This window comes from Megalops cyprinoides, chromosome 21 (genome assembly GCF_013368585.1).
Source record: "Megalops cyprinoides isolate fMegCyp1 chromosome 21, fMegCyp1.pri, whole genome shotgun sequence".
NCBI lineage: Eukaryota > Metazoa > Chordata > Actinopteri > Elopiformes > Megalopidae > Megalops > Megalops cyprinoides.
Genome location: NC_050603.1, coordinates 5408323 through 5426207, shown reverse-complemented (window position 1 = coordinate 5426207; position 17885 = coordinate 5408323). Strand labels below are relative to the sequence as shown.

Sequence of the window (17885 nt, the reverse complement as noted above, 5' to 3'; positions counted from 1 at the left end):
GCGCGTGTGCATCAATGCGCGTGTGTGTGTGTGCGCATGCGTGCATGCATATGTGTGTGTTTATGTGTGTGTGTGGGCGTAGGTTTAGGTTTAGCTATGGGTGTGGGTGTGTGAATGCATGCACGTATGTGTGTGTGTGTGTGTGTGTGTGTGGGCGTAGGTTTAGGTTTAGGTGTGGGTGTGTGAATGCATGCACATTTGTGTGTGTGTGTGCGCGCGTGCGCATGCATGCATTTGTGTGTGTGTGTGTGTGTGAATGCATGTACGTGTGTGTGCGCACATGTGTGTTCATACTGCAGTGTCACAGCGCGCTGGAGAAAAGCCCCACCCCTGCCCGTCTCCTCAGCCGCAGCCCTTAAGAGATTATGCAGAGGAAAAGTGCCACACATCAATAAATCAGATGATGGTGTGGGACAGGCGAGGGGGTTTGTGCCGCGGCTCGCGCTCTCTTCCCGCCATACCCGCCATCGAGCGGAGCGGGATCTGCACGCCGGCTCGCGCTTCTTTCTGCCCGGCCTTAAGTACGCTGTTCACACCGAGACGTTCTCTCTGCACTCCAACCGTGAATTTATCAGGTCGCTGATGTCGAGCGGCGCTGCTGGGAGTGAAGTCACGGACACCGGGGAGGGGGGGAGTTTGACACAGGGCATGGTTATTCCAGCAGAGGGCCTGACCTTTAACTTTTTTTGAGAATGACTTTGGTGATATAATCACAACTGTGAGGTCTGCCCGAGCCTGGGGCCGTAACATTTAATCTACGCACGCACACACGCACGCACGCACGCTCTCTCTCTCTCTCTCTCTCTCTCTCTCTCTCTCTCTCTCTCTCTCTCTCTCTCTCCCTCTCTCTCTCTTTCTCCCTCTCTCTCTCTCTCTCTCTCTCTCCCCCTCTCTCTCTCTCTCTCTCTCTCTCTCCCTCTCTCTCCCTCTCTCTCTCTCCCTCTCTCTCTCTCTCTCTCTCTCTCATGCTTCACGCATTTGCAGCTGTGGAATATTGAAATGATTGGCAATGATGAGTGGCAGTAACTGCTCCTTCGCAGTATTTTGCGTTTTCCTTCTTTGTGCTTTACATAAGTGTACGGAAGCTTGACGTCTGGAAAGAAATGAGTAAATAATTACAGCAAAGTGAAGTCTGGTACTTCGGGAGTTGCCATGGTTACTTCGCCGGGCAAAGCTATGACAGACCTAAATCGTTCAGACCTAAATCAGCATACTGCATTCCTGTACTTTTTGCGAATTCTTTGTTTTGGACGCAGCCAGACAAGGTAGTGAGATCTTGAATGTTTTTATGTTTTTAAGCACTTCTTGGTGTCAGCACTTGAGCCAATCCAAAACTCAAGCTCTCCTTTTTTTATGAGTTCTCAGTATGTCATCTTAAAAATTATGTTCGGGGGTCACCTATAAGTAATAATGAGCTCAAAATGTATTAATTTCAGCCTTGGAAAGTAAGACTTGTGCACAGCTTTATTCTAGAATCAATTCGTAATATTAATGTTTAGATTTCCAGTAAGATGGTGCCTTACACTTACACTTACCTCATCTCATTGTCACTTTACTTGTCAGTATCTCCAGCCACTTTACATATCCAGCCATTAAAGAATTTTGCTTTTGTATAGCACCCTTCACAGTCAATAGTGTAACACTGCACACCCCTGGTCTGTGTCACCTGTGTCACCGATGGTGGCCTAGATCTCTGAGCTTTGCAGTGAGGGGGAAAGTGTAATTTTCCATTGCTGATGTGTGGCAGCAAACCTGGCAGCCATTTTGTGCCACCCACCACTCATCAATCAAAGTGGAAAGGTGGGCTTTTGGCCAGTTCTGAGCCACTGTCTCATGGGATTGTGATTGTGGGAGTGATTCATTTGATGCAATCAGAAGCACAGGTTGGATTTTGACCTAGGACAGAAATAGACGGGATAACCAACAGCTAGTTTGGAGGACGCCCCATCAATCTGGTAGAAAATTGTGGCCTTCTGCTTCACTTTCTGTGAGACGGGAGAGATTAAGGGCCACAAGGAGAGCCCCACGAGGTCATGATTGGTGTCTCATTCAATTGAATCTCATTCAGGGTGCTCTCTGCCAAAGTTAAATACGGCTGGCCCTCTTTTTGGGTTGAGGAGACCGGCTAGCCTTTCTCGAAGCAAGGGATTACAAAAATGAAACGCATTACGCTGAAGCTCTTTAAAGTAGAACGCTTCATCCTCAACCCTTTGTTTTCGAGATGTACTTTGTGTGTCATATTGGGGCTTTTATGTCCAAACCCCAAACGCTCACCTTCAGCTCAGCGAACGTTGTGAAGCGTGTACCCTACTTTGGCTTTCTGCATTGGAGTACCATCAGTGGCTTCTCCAGGAGGATTGTGTAAGAGGGCACTAGAAAGACCCTTTGATCCTAAATGAAGAGCACTCGTTCTGAGAGCTCATTCATTGCTTTCTGTGCCGTTTTTTTTTTTTCTTTTTCGTTTTTTTTCCCCTCCCAGAGAGCTTTTTTCAGGAAATCTCTATGTAAAAAGGTAAAAGCTAACTGGCTTTTGTCTGTGTATTTGGGGGTGGTGTTGTTTAATGCCTCTATTTCCGGAAAGAGAGGGGCTGCACAGCATGAGTTTGCTTAACCCTCCCCATTCATGTGTCGGCCCTAATTATACAGAGGAGAGATGCAGTCACTTGTTTACCATAAAAACTATCGCTTCTTTACAACTACATTTTTTTTTTTGACTCCGTATGTTTGTTATTCTAACCTAGAGTGTCCAGAGGCTGATGATCAATGATGCATGTTACTGTACAGTGATGCGCTCTATGCAGTCCCTTATCCGAGGATGCTAGTTTTGGGGTGGGCTTACACAAGGATATTTTCCGAATCGGAGGAACATAAATCATGCTTTGGTTGGTGTCCTTTCTCATTGCACTCATATGGTTTCTCTGTAGCAGTTTCTGTGCTAGCGAGAGTGAATAGAGATTATGCACCATGACAGATTCACGGCACCACTGCTGGTATGGTGACTTCACATGACCAGAAATGGATGTGACCAAATCGCACATCTTCAAGGTCAAGCTTCAGACTTAAATCTTGAGATTTAAGCATCCTTTTTTTGTCTTTGCATAGTTGATTTTACTGGGTATAGATCAGTCCAGCTATGGTGGTATGCTTTAAGACACAGCTCATGTATTCAAGACTCAACAGTGTGTTAACATTAGAGACTGCAGTCTGAGCCACCCGATGCAAATGTGCCCGTCGGGGACATTAACTGGAAAAATAAAGTTTCTGTGGAGGAAATTCTGTTTTAATCATTTCAGTTTGGAATGCCAGCATGAGGCCGTGGAAGATTTTTTAGAGTGAGAAAGGAGCACCGCTTGAAATGTTGTTTCACCTACTTAATGTGAAAAGAGAACGAAATACCTCACTGCTGGAAGCTTATTTCTCTCTTTTGTCAAAAGTCTCAGCCATAAATTTCCCGAGAGCAGGGGACCGGGTGGCGGTGTTGACATACTCGCGGTCGATGTCCGACCAGATGGGGCCTCGTGTTCGGTCTCCGGGGGGGGGGGGGGGGGGGCGCTGACACTGACCGGCAGGGGTTGAGTCGCGCTTGACCCGCCTCACTCGTTTTTTCACGGGCCGCTGCTCCCAATGCTCAATCGTGTTGGGGGGGGGGGGGGGCTTCCTGCGGCCTCCCTCAGCTGCTGGTGCGTTTTCCAAGTACCCAATCCAGTTACTGGAGAAATGTGAAGGCAATTGTTGAAAAGTATTAATGCTTCCAATAACACGTTAGCATTGCTGATCTCTCCATTCTTCCTGCCCTCTGGATCTTTGATTATCCTGCTTGATATATGAAAACTGCTGCACTTTACTTCTTAACGCTGCATATTTTGTGGTAGGCCGTAATTGAATGTCTCCATTGTACCGGGATTAGGCAGCGCAATTTAGATATCATTATCATTTCAGTTTTATATCTGGGCTTGATGTGGTTTTATTTCAGGCGATGGTGTGAATTTATTTTGTTCAAAATGGTTTGGAGAAATCTTACTTGTTTTTATTTGCTTGGTGGGGTGGTGGAGTTAAAACTGAGGGGGATGACGGAATGCTTTGAGCATCTTTGAAAACTGGTTCTAAAAATCTGCAAAACATTAATTGAATAAATAAGTTTTAGTGGATAAACTTTAGTGAACGCTTCTCTATGACTTTTTTTTTTTACTTTTACTTTTTTTGATATTATCTGCAGTTTGGAATTCAGAGTGCAGTGTATGATTCAGCTTGAACAGTGTACACTTACCATAGAAAACCAAGTTTTATTTCTAAAGGTAAATCACTTCAAAATTATTGGCGCATGAGCCCCCAAAGCTGTAAGTACACAAAGTCAGCGAGACGAGAGCGCTAACAGGCCGACACTCAAAGAGCACGCCATTCTTGCACTCCCGTGTTTTTATTTCATTTCCTTTTCAAAAAGCGCACTTCAGAGCTTATTTTTGTCACCAATTAATTTCCGCTGGCCCAGGGGAGAAAACTTGTTTCGGCTCGTAACCTTTCATTTGTGGATGGCGACCGCAGGGGCGCTCATACGACATAATGAATTGTGTAAAAAGCCTTTTTAAGAAGAGCTGCTGGCCATGTGCATAACCCTCACAGCGCCCCCTACAGGGATCCGGGAGCAGGTGGATTGGAATTGGCTCGGTCCTGTCAGACTTGATAAGCATAGTTGTTGGAACCATAAAGCTGGGGTTGTGGTGTCAGTAATATGTGTGTGTGTGTGTGTGTGTGTGTGTGTGTGCGGGTGTGTGCGGGTGTGTGTGCGTGTCTGTGTGTGAAAGATCGAAATTGTGAGTGTGCGTGACAGAGAGAGAGACAGTAGTGTATGTGTGTGTCTGTCTGAGAGGCTGAACTGAAAACAAAAGAGGATGCAGTTTTGTGGTGAGAATCTTGCTGTGACACCGGAAGGCTGACTGTGAGGCTGATGCTCATGTGTCAGTGTGTTGATCCAGGGAAGGGAACTTGCCTGATTATGGCGGCGGAGGGGGCCGGTGAGGAATGCCTCAGCAGGCTTAAGATGAGGGGGTCGTGCCTGTCTTCCCCACAGGTGACTCGGGGCCGGCACTAATCCCTCCAGTCTGCTCTCTCCTCGGGTAGTCTGTCTGAGAGAGCCGCCCGAGTGCTGCTAGCATGGGCCTGACCTTCACCTGGCCACTGAGTCATGCGGGGAAGAGGCACCGATAGCCATCTACAGAGAGAGCAGAGGAAAGCCAGCCGCAGTTATACCCCACTGGTCCACACACAGAGGGAGAGAGAGGAGGGGAGTGGAGTGAGAGTTAGGGGGATAGTGTGGGGGGTAGAGTCTGTGCCCCCCTCTTCACAGGGTCCAGGAATAATGTGTAAATTCCCAGTTGGCCCTGGGTTTTCTGTTTTTTTTATGTTTCTGTTTTTTTTGGGGGGTTTTTTGTTGTTGTTTTTTCCTCTTCTTGGTGCTCTGTGACAGCTTCTGTTGTAAAAATGAGCTGTATATGAGAAATAAAATTGTAAAATTTGTATGGAGGAGGTTGGGATGCCGGCGCGACAGAAGATGTACAGAATATTGTGTGTAGAAAAGACAGAGGGACTATTCTGAGGATGGAACGAGGAGGAGGTGTATCAAGGAAAGAGAGGGGGAGAGAAAGAGAGGGGGGCAAAGTGAGATTTGGTAGAGGGTTGCAGAGTGGGAGTTTCAGAGACTGTTCTCTGCACTGACTTGTAAATTGTCTCTCTTCTGTGTGAGGTTTTTTTCCCTTCATTGAACACTGCATATTTCATGAAGACAGGCACAATGGTGTAAAAATGGTCCTGATTGGTTGTTAGGATGATGGATTGCCATTGGGCGCTTTTGGTTTTGAGTATGTGGAACTAACAGTCTGTGACCGTGTGGTTGATTGAGAGTGGGCTGGTTGGAGCGCACCCGGTGTGTAAGGTGTGTCGAGACTGAATCTGGATCAGTTGAGACGGCTTACTTGGCACACGACGGCTTTAAAACGAGAGAGCTGGCAGGTAGGGAAGTCAAAGCGTCTTGTCTGTAACACACTCCTCTTTTGGCATTTGTTGTTGTTGCCTTGACGCTGTATGAGGGGCACTGCGAGACACTGGAACTGGGGTCAAATTCCTTGTGTGTGTAAAAGCATGCTTGGACAATAGAGTCTGGTTCTGGTCCTGATTCTCTTTGCCTTGTCTTTCCGTCTCTCCCTCTGCAGGACAAATGACATAGGATGAACACTGCTGGTCAGCTCTGTCTGTCTGTGCTGTCATCCCTTCTCGCTCTGGCCTGGGGTGTGGAGCTGCTGGGTCAGAGCCACCCCTGCTCCTCTCTGGTGGCGGGGGTGCTGTACGGCTCCTTCTCGCTGCGGGACGTCTTCCCCGTCCTGGCCTCTGGCTGCTCCTGGACCCTGGAGAACCCCGACCCCACCAAGTACTCCCTCTACTTCCGCTTCAACCGCCACGCGGCGGCCTGCCGCGCCTTTTCCCCCATGGTCCAGCCCCTGGACCACTACCTGGCCAACCACACCTGCGCCGCCCCCGAGCCTCGCGACCCGGAGGCGCTGGACCTCTGCCAGTCCTCCGGGCCGCACACCTTCCTGCAGTTCGACAAGAACTTCGTGCAGCTGTGCCTGACCGCCCAGCCGGCCGTGGGGGCGGAGCCCGTCGCCGCGGAGACTCTGGAGTTCCAGCTGGTGGAGGTGCTGCTGATCAACAACGAGAACTCCAGCCAGTTCACCTGCGGGGTGCTGTGCCGCTGGTTCGAGGAGTGTCTGCGGGCCAGCCGCGGCAGCCAGCACTGCGGGATCACCCAGACTGGCTGCATCTGCCCAGAGGCCGCCCCGCCCGTGCCTCTGCTGCCCGCCACACCCCACAACGACTCCTTCTCCTACTCCGTCTCCAACGTTGTCCTGTCCCCGCCCGACGACTGCTGCGTCACCGAGCTCCACTCCAAGAACGCCATCGCCATAGCACCCAGGGACGTCAGGCAAGGTAAGGCCGGGGTTTCTGATTGGCTCTTGACGGCAGCCGATGTCCATCTCACTCAGCTCAATCAGCTAGGCTGTGTGTTAAGAGATCCACTTGTCACTAATTAATTAGTGAGTTAGAGAGAAAATCAAATGAGGCCAGAACACAGGGATTCGTTTTATCAGTGAGCACTGTGCACTGATGCATTGGTAAATTTGCACCCTCATGCCAAATGGAGAGGTTTTTAGCAGAATACAACAGAACTGAAAATCTTCGAGGTCCACAGTCCAGCGGGTTTACCAGCTCTCTTTAAACCGCTAACACCCTGAGAACTGGAAAGGGAAGCTGCATTTTGTTGAATCGAGACCAAGAGCATTAGCTGAATCCGGTGGTTAAATGCCTGGCAGAACCCAAAGCTTGCTCCCACTAACTGCTCCTCGGGATAAAACGTAAGTGTGTCTCCGCTGTAGGCAGGACAGGAAGGCTGTTCCAGCAATAAGGACCCCGTGGCGATGGTGTTGATCAGAGGCAAGCCCCCCCCCCCCATCTGCAGATTGCTCCCACCCTTACGAGAATCAGATATTCAGATCAGATATTCAAATCCCCCCACCTGCCCTCAGATCAATGTCCCTCACTTATCTAATTGGCATCTGGCCTGCCCTTTCCGCTGAACTGATGGGGAGGTTATCAGGAGACGCAGGCGATCAAGGGGATTGATTAAGCTCATTATCTAATCGGCACACACACACATACAAACATGCGCACACCCACTCACCCACACACGCACACACACACACACACAAGAGACAGTGGGGTCACGGAGAGAGGAGAAAGGGGCTGGAGCCTCCCACAATTCCCCCTGGCGCTCTGCCGTTCTGGGAACATTATGTCCTGGCCAGGAGACAGCTTCACTGTCCCACTAATGTCGACTGACTTATTCTCTCTGTAAGGAATAAAATGGCACAAATCCACGCCATTGCAAAATCTCCGGGTGTGGTCTTGGCATGGGCTGTAGTCATAAACAGCACTGGATAAAGAGTTTATTCAAATCATTTCCCCTTTAGCATCGTTGATCATCAAGGAGGCTATAAATTGTTGGTAAAGAGATTAAACAGCTCAAACATGCTTCTATTTTAAAGTGTTTCTAGCAACTGTCCAACACACAGTGGCTATGCTGATTGGTCAATAAGCGTTGAGGATCTTTTGTCTCGTAATACTGTCAACCAAGGTATGAACAGACTGTCCTGCGTCTCATTTACTAAGCTAGGACACACACTCCACCTTGCTGTCAATAGCAGTATGTGACTATAAATGTGCAATAGCATTCAGTTGACATACAGCTAGTTGACCACGTGTGATGTTAGTGGACTGCTGGATGGAGAGCAGCTATTTACTGTGAGTGACTGATCGTATTGTCCTTTCTCACGTTGTAAACTGTCACAGGATTCAGCGCCGCCATTATTTGTGGTTTGTGCTACATGTCTGGAGTGGAGTCGCACACCACAGTGAATAGAAGAGAAAAACCTGTCTGTACCAGAATGGTTTTCAAATCATGCTGCTCATCTGTGGATTCTGCTCATGTATGGATCGAGCCATTTCAATAGATCCATTTTGACATTCCCAAGAAAGGCAGTAAAATGTAAATTTAAGGGGTTCTTATGACAAAAAATGTGTTGTGTCTTTCTGGCTCTCTCTTTTTCTTCCTTTTTTTTGGGGGGGGGGGGGGATGGGGAGTGTGCACTGGATGTTAAAATAGTTTTAACTGCAAGTAAGGCACTGCTGTTATCGTGGACATTTTATATTTTCCTGAACATCATTTTAATCAGACTCAGGATTTCAGTCCTTGCCTCACAGAGCAGGCAGATGCTGGCATGGGCTGAGTCTCCAGTAAAGAAGTGCCTGCAAAATGCAATATGCTATACAAAGTGGCAGGATATTAAAAGTGCAAAAACTTTTCACTTTCTAACAAATTGGCAAGGCAGGCAAAATAAACTTTGTTTTGCTGTTTACTTATTTATAATGAAAGATAACTTACTAACCTGAAATATATTTATAAGTATAATTGCCTGATTATTTTGTACAGCACTAAGACATTCATGGAAACTTCACTGCAGACTTCTTATGTTGAATATATGTGTTGGTTTTTTTTGTTTCTTCTTTAAAGTAGGCAAAAATATTTTTAAAAATAAAAAAAAAAAATGGAATGAAATATCTACATAGGCATCAAATTCACTCTTTATATTTGTCTAAGACACACATTTCAAGCATTTAAGCATACGTCTTTAGATCAAAACATCTTTGCACGCATGTTTGCCATTATTTTAACCAGGTGTGTTCAAGCTTTTGACTGGTACTGTATATAATACATGTGATATGGTGTTCTTGCCCAATCTTTTTGAAGCGCCATATCAGCTGTAATGGCAAATACATTTCTCCCCTCGAAACTGAGTGTTGAAAATGTGTCAGCTACTAAAGAAATATTTTGGCTTAAGAAAGTTGTAGAATATGCATGGATATTTTTGATACATCCAGCTAACTGAGTAATTACGCTAATTAGGCCCACTGCGGGATGGCGTTGGAACGGAAAGCGGCGCACAACCGCGGCTCCTGCGAACGACAGCAAATTCTTGTTGATGAATTACTCATCGGGTCCTGACTGGCCACGCAGGCAGGGGGCACCCTTTCGGGGCACCCGCGTGGCTGCCTGTCAGAAAGGAGCAATCCGAGACGGATTTAGCTATGCTGTTTCCCTCTCACCAGCCAAATAGCAAGGTTCCTTCATTTCTGATAGCATCGTATATTCAGCTTAGCGGTCAGCAAGGTGCGTCCTTGGATGCAAGGCTTTAGTCTGTAGAGTGCTACACTTTTTTTTGTTGTTTTTTTTTCATTAACACTGGTGCATGCTTCTCAATTTATTTTTTGGGAGAGCAATAGTGTGTTTCAGTTAGTTACAGATTTTCCCCAGCGGCTTATTTGTTGGTTTAATTATGCAATCGACTATAGACTTTTCTGTCTGTTGCGTGGTTCATATTTAACAATCAAGTAATTTCTTGAAACAGGGCGCTTTATAAAATTCACATTTATTGATGGGTTGAAGTCTCGGGGCTGTGCTGCTGTTGTACCCCTGAGTGAAATATCCAGCCTGTTTCATTCTGTTAAAGGCCTCAGTGCATGCCCAGTTTCCACAATTTATAAAGAACCGAGGGAATGGATAATCAGTTTATATGATAACATGAGATATATGTATGTTATAAAGAGCTCCTAGTTCTCCTCATGGAAAAAAGCAGTTATATGTTTTGCCACTAAGACAAATAGAGAAACCATTTCGAGGTGTTAAATGGTCCAATAATGGAAAAAAGAAAGCTTTGAATTTTGAAACGTACTGACAAGACTTATCATTATAAAAATATAGCTGAGCTTGGGCCCCAGCTGCCCCAGTGATTATATAACAATGTATTTTTCACAAGAGCATGTTTGTAATGCCGGTGGATGGTTTGCATGGGCTTGCAATTTTACCAAGGTCCTCTGTAAGGCAAATTTCTACTCAAATGTGTTTGACTGTCCCCACTGTCTATCTGTCTTGACTGTCAGATACCGCACTGACAAGCAGAAAACAATATTTGTTTAATCCAGTGTACTTTGGTACTAGTTTGTCCATTGCCAGTATTGAAAGGGTAGGCTAGTGCATTAGGTTAAACAGAAAGAGTAGCAGAATTTATATTAATTTAAATAGATGGCAGGGAGCCGAGCGACTCAAAGCAACTGCATTAATGTATATATTAGGCTACCCGGACAGTAAGACAGATATGGAAACGCCATACAAATGGATGATAAAGTGGAGCAATGAGTGATGTTATATATACCGAGCACTGTTAGTTTAGAAACAAGAAATAACACACTGAATATTATTACCTTACATTATTGACATTTAGCAGACGTGACTTACATAGGTTACAGGTTGTTTTGATAGTGAGAAATAATACTAAAGGAAAGGAAAAATAGAAGTCGCTGCCTAAAACCATAATGATTGACACTTAAGAGTTGGCTCATCTCATCCCTTGTATTTTATTTTTTCTCCCCACACATTGATGGAGGAGCTGTGAAGGAGGGGGTGTTTTCTCCCCCAAAAAGTGGCAAAACCTTCCTGGAAGGTGTCACTGTGTTACAAACATACATCTTTAACATCTCTGCTGACACAGGAGCATGAGGTGTTAATTGGCACAGAACTAGTTTTATCAGACATCTGATGTCAGCATCTCATTTTCCTGGAGGAAAAAAAAAAAAACTGTAGTGTTTTTTTTTTTTTTCCGGCCCAGAAATTATCACAGTCACACTCGGTGCACATTTACCAACACGGCCGATCCATGAGGGACCAAGATAGCGGACGTCCTCTGGTGATTCCAGCCCGATCTCACGAGGGAACGGCTTGCGTAAGCCGAGCGGGGGAACGGGTCGAGGCTTCCTTCCGACACACGTGGTCCTACTGAAAGCATTAGTCAGTGTTGACACTATCACGCTTTGATTAATTCAATTATCAGCCTTTGTGGCGCTTTGGTGTATTTTGGGATCCATTCGTCTGTTTAAGGAGGGAGGACAAAGAAGTGGAAAAATGGGCCAGGAAGGCGCTGAGGAAAAGAAAAAAATTCATAATGGTTTACTACGCATTTCCCTCTGCGTTAGCTGGTAGTCACTCTGTTTAGTCATAGGAAAGGGAATATGTGTGTGTCTATAGGGAGTAAAGTTGCACACAGTAGCACTTTGCTCTGTGCAGTGTTATTTAAATTAAAATCTAATATTTTTAGATTAAGCAGAACAAATCATCCTACAAGCTTTTTGTTCCCTATTACATTCATTCATTTTTTGTCTTCGTTTAATCATGGGTTGGTCTGTTGCATTAGAAGCCTGTACAGAGGATTTTCTGTTTTGTTTAGTTCATTTGGGGATTTTTTTTTTTTTTTGACAGAACCCTCCCATGACGGTGACCCTCAAGTGCCTACCCTTTATCAAAACATGACTTGTCTTTCTTACCTGCCGAAAGATGATCCCCTGTCAGCATAGAGTGTGACAGTAGAATTCTTATCATGCCCCTATAGCAATCCACTGAGCTAGGAACTTCTTGATAATTTGGCACTCAAGGACCGTGCTGTTTTATGCTAAGAAGAGAGAGATTATTTTTTGCCTCCATTCGCCTCTAATGGTTTACATGCCTCTCAGCTCACCTACATCAATAACCGGGTCAAATCACTGAGACGCACGCGGCACAGTCTGGCCTCGTACCGTCTTTCATTTCCACATGAAGACTGAGTACAGGAAACGAAGAGTGTTTTACTGATTATCATTTTTTTATATACATTTATATATTCAGTTTTCCATCCAATGCTTGGCCACCAAGCTGAATTTAGACTCTGTTTTGTACCATGGATACCGAGAGAGTGGTTTTGGTGCTGACCCAGCAAGACTGGATTTCCTAGCAAACAATAGAGGGATTTAGGCGGGTTCAGAAACAGCACGCTGTCCGGATCTGTTTTACATTCTTTTATTTTGCACTATTTTACTCTGCCTTGTGCAGAGAACCAAGATGTCGTCTTGAGATCTATAACCTGTAGTGAACAAAAAACAATATTTGATTTCAGAGAAATGTGCTAATTTTCACCACCAAATACAGTATGCACCTTTTTTTTTTTTTCTTTTCAGAGCTTTTCAAGCCATAATTGTAAAGGTGAAATTTGACTATGCTCCTGTAACCTGTGCAGTTTGGACATGTCTCTGCCTACAGATCAGATCTCACTTCCTCAAGTACTATCGCTCCAAGTGGCAACGCTGCCGAACTACCATTGGTCCTCCCTTCCATGTTATACCCACTATAACTCATATTTATACGCACTATGCATATGTGAAGTGCTCTGTGACAATGCCTTTGTTAAGGGCTCTACACTAAATATAATTTTATAGTTAGACTGATTGGCTGAAATAGATACCAGAAGTGTCTTTTAAACAGCGCTCTGCCGTTTCCGCCGAGTCGCCCGAGCCGTAATTTATACGGCGGGAATAATTGAGCGAGCTTTCCATTGGCGGGCGGGAGGAAGGGCTGATCAGAGCGGTAAAAGGTCTGGAGATCCTTGTGAGGAGTGAAGAGGGTCACGCTGATTGTGTGAGTAACGAGCCTCGGTCTGGGGAGGTGTGAAAAGAGCCTCGGCTCGAGGTGCCGCGCTGTCGAGTGTCAGATGGGGTGTCACGTGACCCGCCTTAATGTTCCTCCGAGATGGTTACATTGGGTTATCAGCCTCTCCTCAAAGAGCGCTCGTTAAACAAAAGGAAGATCGCCTGATTGGGAAAAGGGTATTTAGGTGAAAGATGGGCTTTTTGAAATGCATAGAGGCTTGGGAAATTAATAAAGATGATAAGAGGGCAGCTCTCTCACCTGTCTAAGCCCAGACACAGGCAGAAGAGAGGAGAGCAAATATTTGGACATTCAGTGTCTCCTTCATGTTTCTGATGGTCATATTTTTAAGCCATTTTTTCCTCTATAATCTTGTTCTTTTTCAGTGATCATAACATCTTCATTAGAAGCACAATCACTACATAATCCACCCCCACCAAAGACCTTAAGAACATTATCATGAGTTAGTTTTCATCCACTTTTCATTTAAAATGAACTTTTTTTTCCATTTTCTTTCAGTCCAGTACACAGAAAGAGAGGGTGCTGGTGGAAAAGACTGCAGTTTAATTAAATTTCACACTGGGAAAACATGTCTTCACATAGACAATTATTAAACTCAGGGATAACATGGGATTTGTAGTAGAGTCAGATAATCTTGAATTCCTCCTCACCAGATTTCACACTTTGTACAGATTCATTATAAATTGCAGGAAAACAATGAGCCAAGATGACCTGTTGTCAGTATTGTCCAATTTTTTTTTTTTTGTGTTCTCATGGATTTTTAAATGCATAAGCTACTACGTAGCTGGCTTCTCACATATCTGGCGAATGCATCTTTTGAGTTCAGTTGGAGCCTTCAGCAATGCACTGAGCGGGGGAGATATTTTTTGTTGATGCTACCCTCTCGCTTTAGTATGTGGTTTAGAGGTACTGAGGCTGTACATGGCAAGGCCCCAGGCTCTGTTGTTTCCATGGCGAGGAGAGAAGAGGAGTGTCATAATGATGGATGACGGTTCCCCCCCTGCTCCGGTTCTGCCAACGATCAAGGTCTGGTGCCACCACGGTGAACTGGGCCGACACTAAGCTCCATCCCCCCTGGACTCTCTGAGGTAATCGCCCCTGAGGTCCCCTGTGTTCAGGCTCTCTGTGTGCCTGGGTGAAGTGCAGATTCAGTCTCCGAGTGAACTGTATGCTTCTATCCAACACTCTTCCCTTGTCTATTGCAGTTTCGATTTTTCTTTCTTTTTTTCTTGACCACAGATGACGTGCACAGTGGTGCCATCCCTCCAGACAAAACCCAGCAACTTGAACAGTCTGTTCAATTTAGCAACCTCAGCTAACATTTTGCTCTGTCCTCCATCCAGTGAGATATGAACTGGTATGTCGTGTGACAGGTAGCAGCCATTAGAAAGACCCCCCCTGCTGGAGATATGGCACTGATCTTGCCTCTCCGACACATGCCAGTTCAACGCGCCAGATGATTATTTGTGAACACCATGTGAGGTCTTGCTGTGTCTGGACCTGCCGACCTAACCTTGGTTGTCTGTCTCATTGACACCTCCTTGCAATATTTTGTGGGAAAAAAAGTATATTGGCTGCATCAAATGTGACTCATTAATTTGTAGATATGTGGGAGAGGACACAGCTCTCTGACCTCCTCACCCCTGTATGTCGCGAATTGATTTTTCACAGTAGCGGGAGGCTTGTGAGCCTCAAAGAGGGGAAGCTCTGTGGCGTGAACCGCTAAATGTCCCCAGCTTTGGTTCAGGCTGTTCTGCGCGATTAGCAAGCGTGTCAGTTTAAGTGACGAGCGCCCATCAGCAGCTGTTGTTTATACCCATTTCAAAGCTCAAAAGCTATCACCAAGGCCGGCGTCGGAGTCCTGAGTGCCGCCAAAGTCGACACTCCCTCCGGCTCATTGGCTGGAGTGTGAAAAGCAGGTGTATGGCTCTAGTGTGTCAGGCCATCAAGGCGAGCTGGCTTTGAAAATTCCTCCAAAGCTGAACAGAACAGCAGAAAATGGATCCGTGGACACAGGGGGAAAAAAAAAACAAAAAAACAGCAGCAACATAAAAAAACAGGAACACAGAAAGCTGAAGGATTAAAGTCCTTACTCTGTTGCAATTTTCAAAACCGGGACTGAAACCCAGGATTTTTTTTTTGTTGTTTGTTTTTTGCATTCTTTTCCTCAGGGTTTTTAATTGACTGTCAGGCACGGCGGAGTCGCGGGACTCTTTAATAACGAGTCTGACCGCCCTCCGCTGCCGCGGCAGGTGACAGCCTCACCGCGTGAAGCAGGTTCTCGGGGGTGTGTGTGTGTGCGTGCGTGTGTGTTTTTACGTGTTTGTGTGTGTTTTCCGGGACGGTGCGCGAGCACCCCGGGGAGCGCTCTCTCTCTCCCTCTCGTAAGGGTAATGAGCCAGGGAAACAGCGCGCTTTTCCCGCGCTGCGCGAGCCGACGCGCCCGGCGGCCGGGATAATGGCGAACGACGTGGCAGTCAGCGCGCTGTCAGCACCATGCCCTGCACGCCACAGATGTTCCCCTCTGCGGATATTCGCCCGGAGCCGCGATCGCGGCGCGGGTGCCGGGGATGTCACCCGTACCTGCAGAAGGAAGCCGGGCGCAGAGTGAATGCGCTGGAAGGCGCTGGAAGGAGCTGGAAAGAGCGCAGACTCCACTGCGTTTTGAGTAAACCTCTGAGAGGAGTGCGTGGGCAGGCCAGTGAGAGCGTATGCACTGACTCAGTGTGGGAAATTGCATCTGCAGACGTCCGCCTGTCAGGTATTTGACATGTGGGCTTTCTTAAATTGAAACGTTCGATAAAGTAGTATGCATAGGATTCTGCAGCGTTTCCTTTTGAAAAAAATTGTGTTGCAAGGAGGAGATCAAAGTTGCTAAGAGACGCGTATGGTAGGCGATACCAACATGGTCTATTGTATAGTGTACGCGCATAAATTGCTATGTCCATCTAGGAAGCTACACCTCCGTGATGGAATATACAATGTCTGAATATGTACAGCCTCAATTAATTGGCTCAGAAGATCATATGGCAAACAACAAAAGATGCAAATAAGTTTTCAAAAAAACACATGGATGGGAAAATACTGAATTTAATTAGACATAAAGTGCATGTGTAAAATGACGTGCACATAAAAGATGCGCGCAGTTTTCCTGCAGCGCTCAAATCAGCGTTGCATTGTTCCCTCGTAGCAGACCCGTTCTCTGCCACGGTCAGATACGGAGTCCTGGGGAGGGGGGGCTTTTTAAGGGAGGTGCGGGTAGGTTTCCCCCATCCCGGAGCAATTCAGCGGGGCGCTTCCTGGGACCCCCACACCCCCCACTAATTGGGAAACGCTCTCCGGCCGCATGCCCCGTTCTTGGCGAGAGAAGAAACCGCCGTGGAGAAAGAGGGGAAAAAAAAAAGATCCATTGTCTCCGTATTCTTCCACGGCCTTCCCCTGCCTGCCCGCCCCTGACAGCGGGATTAACTTTTATCTGGAGCCGCACATGGACATGTTCTCTCCCTGTTTCACACGCACACACACACACACACACACACACTCATACAGCGCTTACACACACACACACACACACACACACACACACACACGCTCATACAGCACTTACACGCGCGCGCACACACACGCACGCTCATACAGCGCTTACACGCGCACACACACACGCTCATACAGCACTTACTCACACACACACACACACACTCATACAGCACTTACTCACACACACACAAAATCATGCACGCTCTCTCATAAGCACACATATAAATACATGAATGCAATACCCAAAACACACACAGTCACAGTACATAAATACACACTTACACACAAAATTATTCACACACACCCAGGTACACACACAATCACTGGAATGCGCGCTTATATGACACATAAATGCACACACAAATGTAAATGCATACACACACACATACTGTGCATAAATGCAGATACACAGAATCAGAAAGACACACATACACGCATTTGCACAGACACACACACAGTCAGACTCAAGTATCTTCACACATGTACGCGCACACATATGCATAGTCTCAACTCTTCAGAGCTCCAGGCGTTTTGTATCACCAGCTCTGGTCATTCGTCCACCACGAAGCAGGTGCTGTATGCTGGTGTGGGCCTCGGAGTCATGCTGTGTCACACCCAGCCAATGGCTGACTCCCGGCAGCTGGCGGTAGCGATCCTGGAGTTACCGCATGTGCATGTCCCAGTAGACACCGATTACAGCGGGAGCCGGATTCAGTGGGAATCCTCATTACTGTGTGGAGTCAGGCTGGGCTCCTGGGACTGACAGACCTCCCTGTGTACACTGTCTCAAGTCCACGTGGACCACTGCTCAGGGTTATTTAGCAAAAGGGGGGGAATTTGAGGTTCTGCCTCAACCCCCAGCCCGGATCTGCTGTGCGCTCCCCCCAGGTTACTGTAGAGTGGGAATTCGTGGAAGTCCAAATTAGGAATGGGACTGGGGGGACAGTTATGTTAAGTTAGTCAAGATGTAACAAAGGGATATGGTCTACAAAGCCTATGTCCTTGTTCCACTTCCCCTTTTCTTCTGTTTTTTTCTTCGTTTATTCTCCATCCTTTCCTGTTCTGTCTCTCTACCTCCGTCTCCCTATCTCTCCGTCTCGTTGCGCTTCTCCCACAGTGAGGTCACTCCCCCGTCTCTTTCTTGTTAGCTAAGCGAGTACAAAAAAAACTCCGACTGTAACAGATGCTGTGAGAGTTATTTATTTTTCTC

The 17885-nt window shown here is 46.5% G+C and overlaps 1 protein-coding gene across 6 annotated transcripts in view; it reads left to right on the top strand.

The window, feature by feature from the left end:
* Positions 1–17885, top strand: part of adgrb2 (adhesion G protein-coupled receptor B2) — a 249326-nt gene that overhangs the window by 52102 nt on the left and 179339 nt on the right. For all 6 annotated transcript variants that reach the window (XR_005004465.1, XM_036515960.1, XM_036515957.1 and 3 more), the window contains exon 2: positions 6207–6981. Coding sequence is in view for 5 of the 6 variants with exons in the window: in XM_036515960.1 (XP_036371853.1) it covers positions 6222–6981 (760 nt within the window). In the remaining variant the exon portion in view is untranslated. The remainder of the gene's footprint in view (positions 1–6206; positions 6982–17885) is intronic.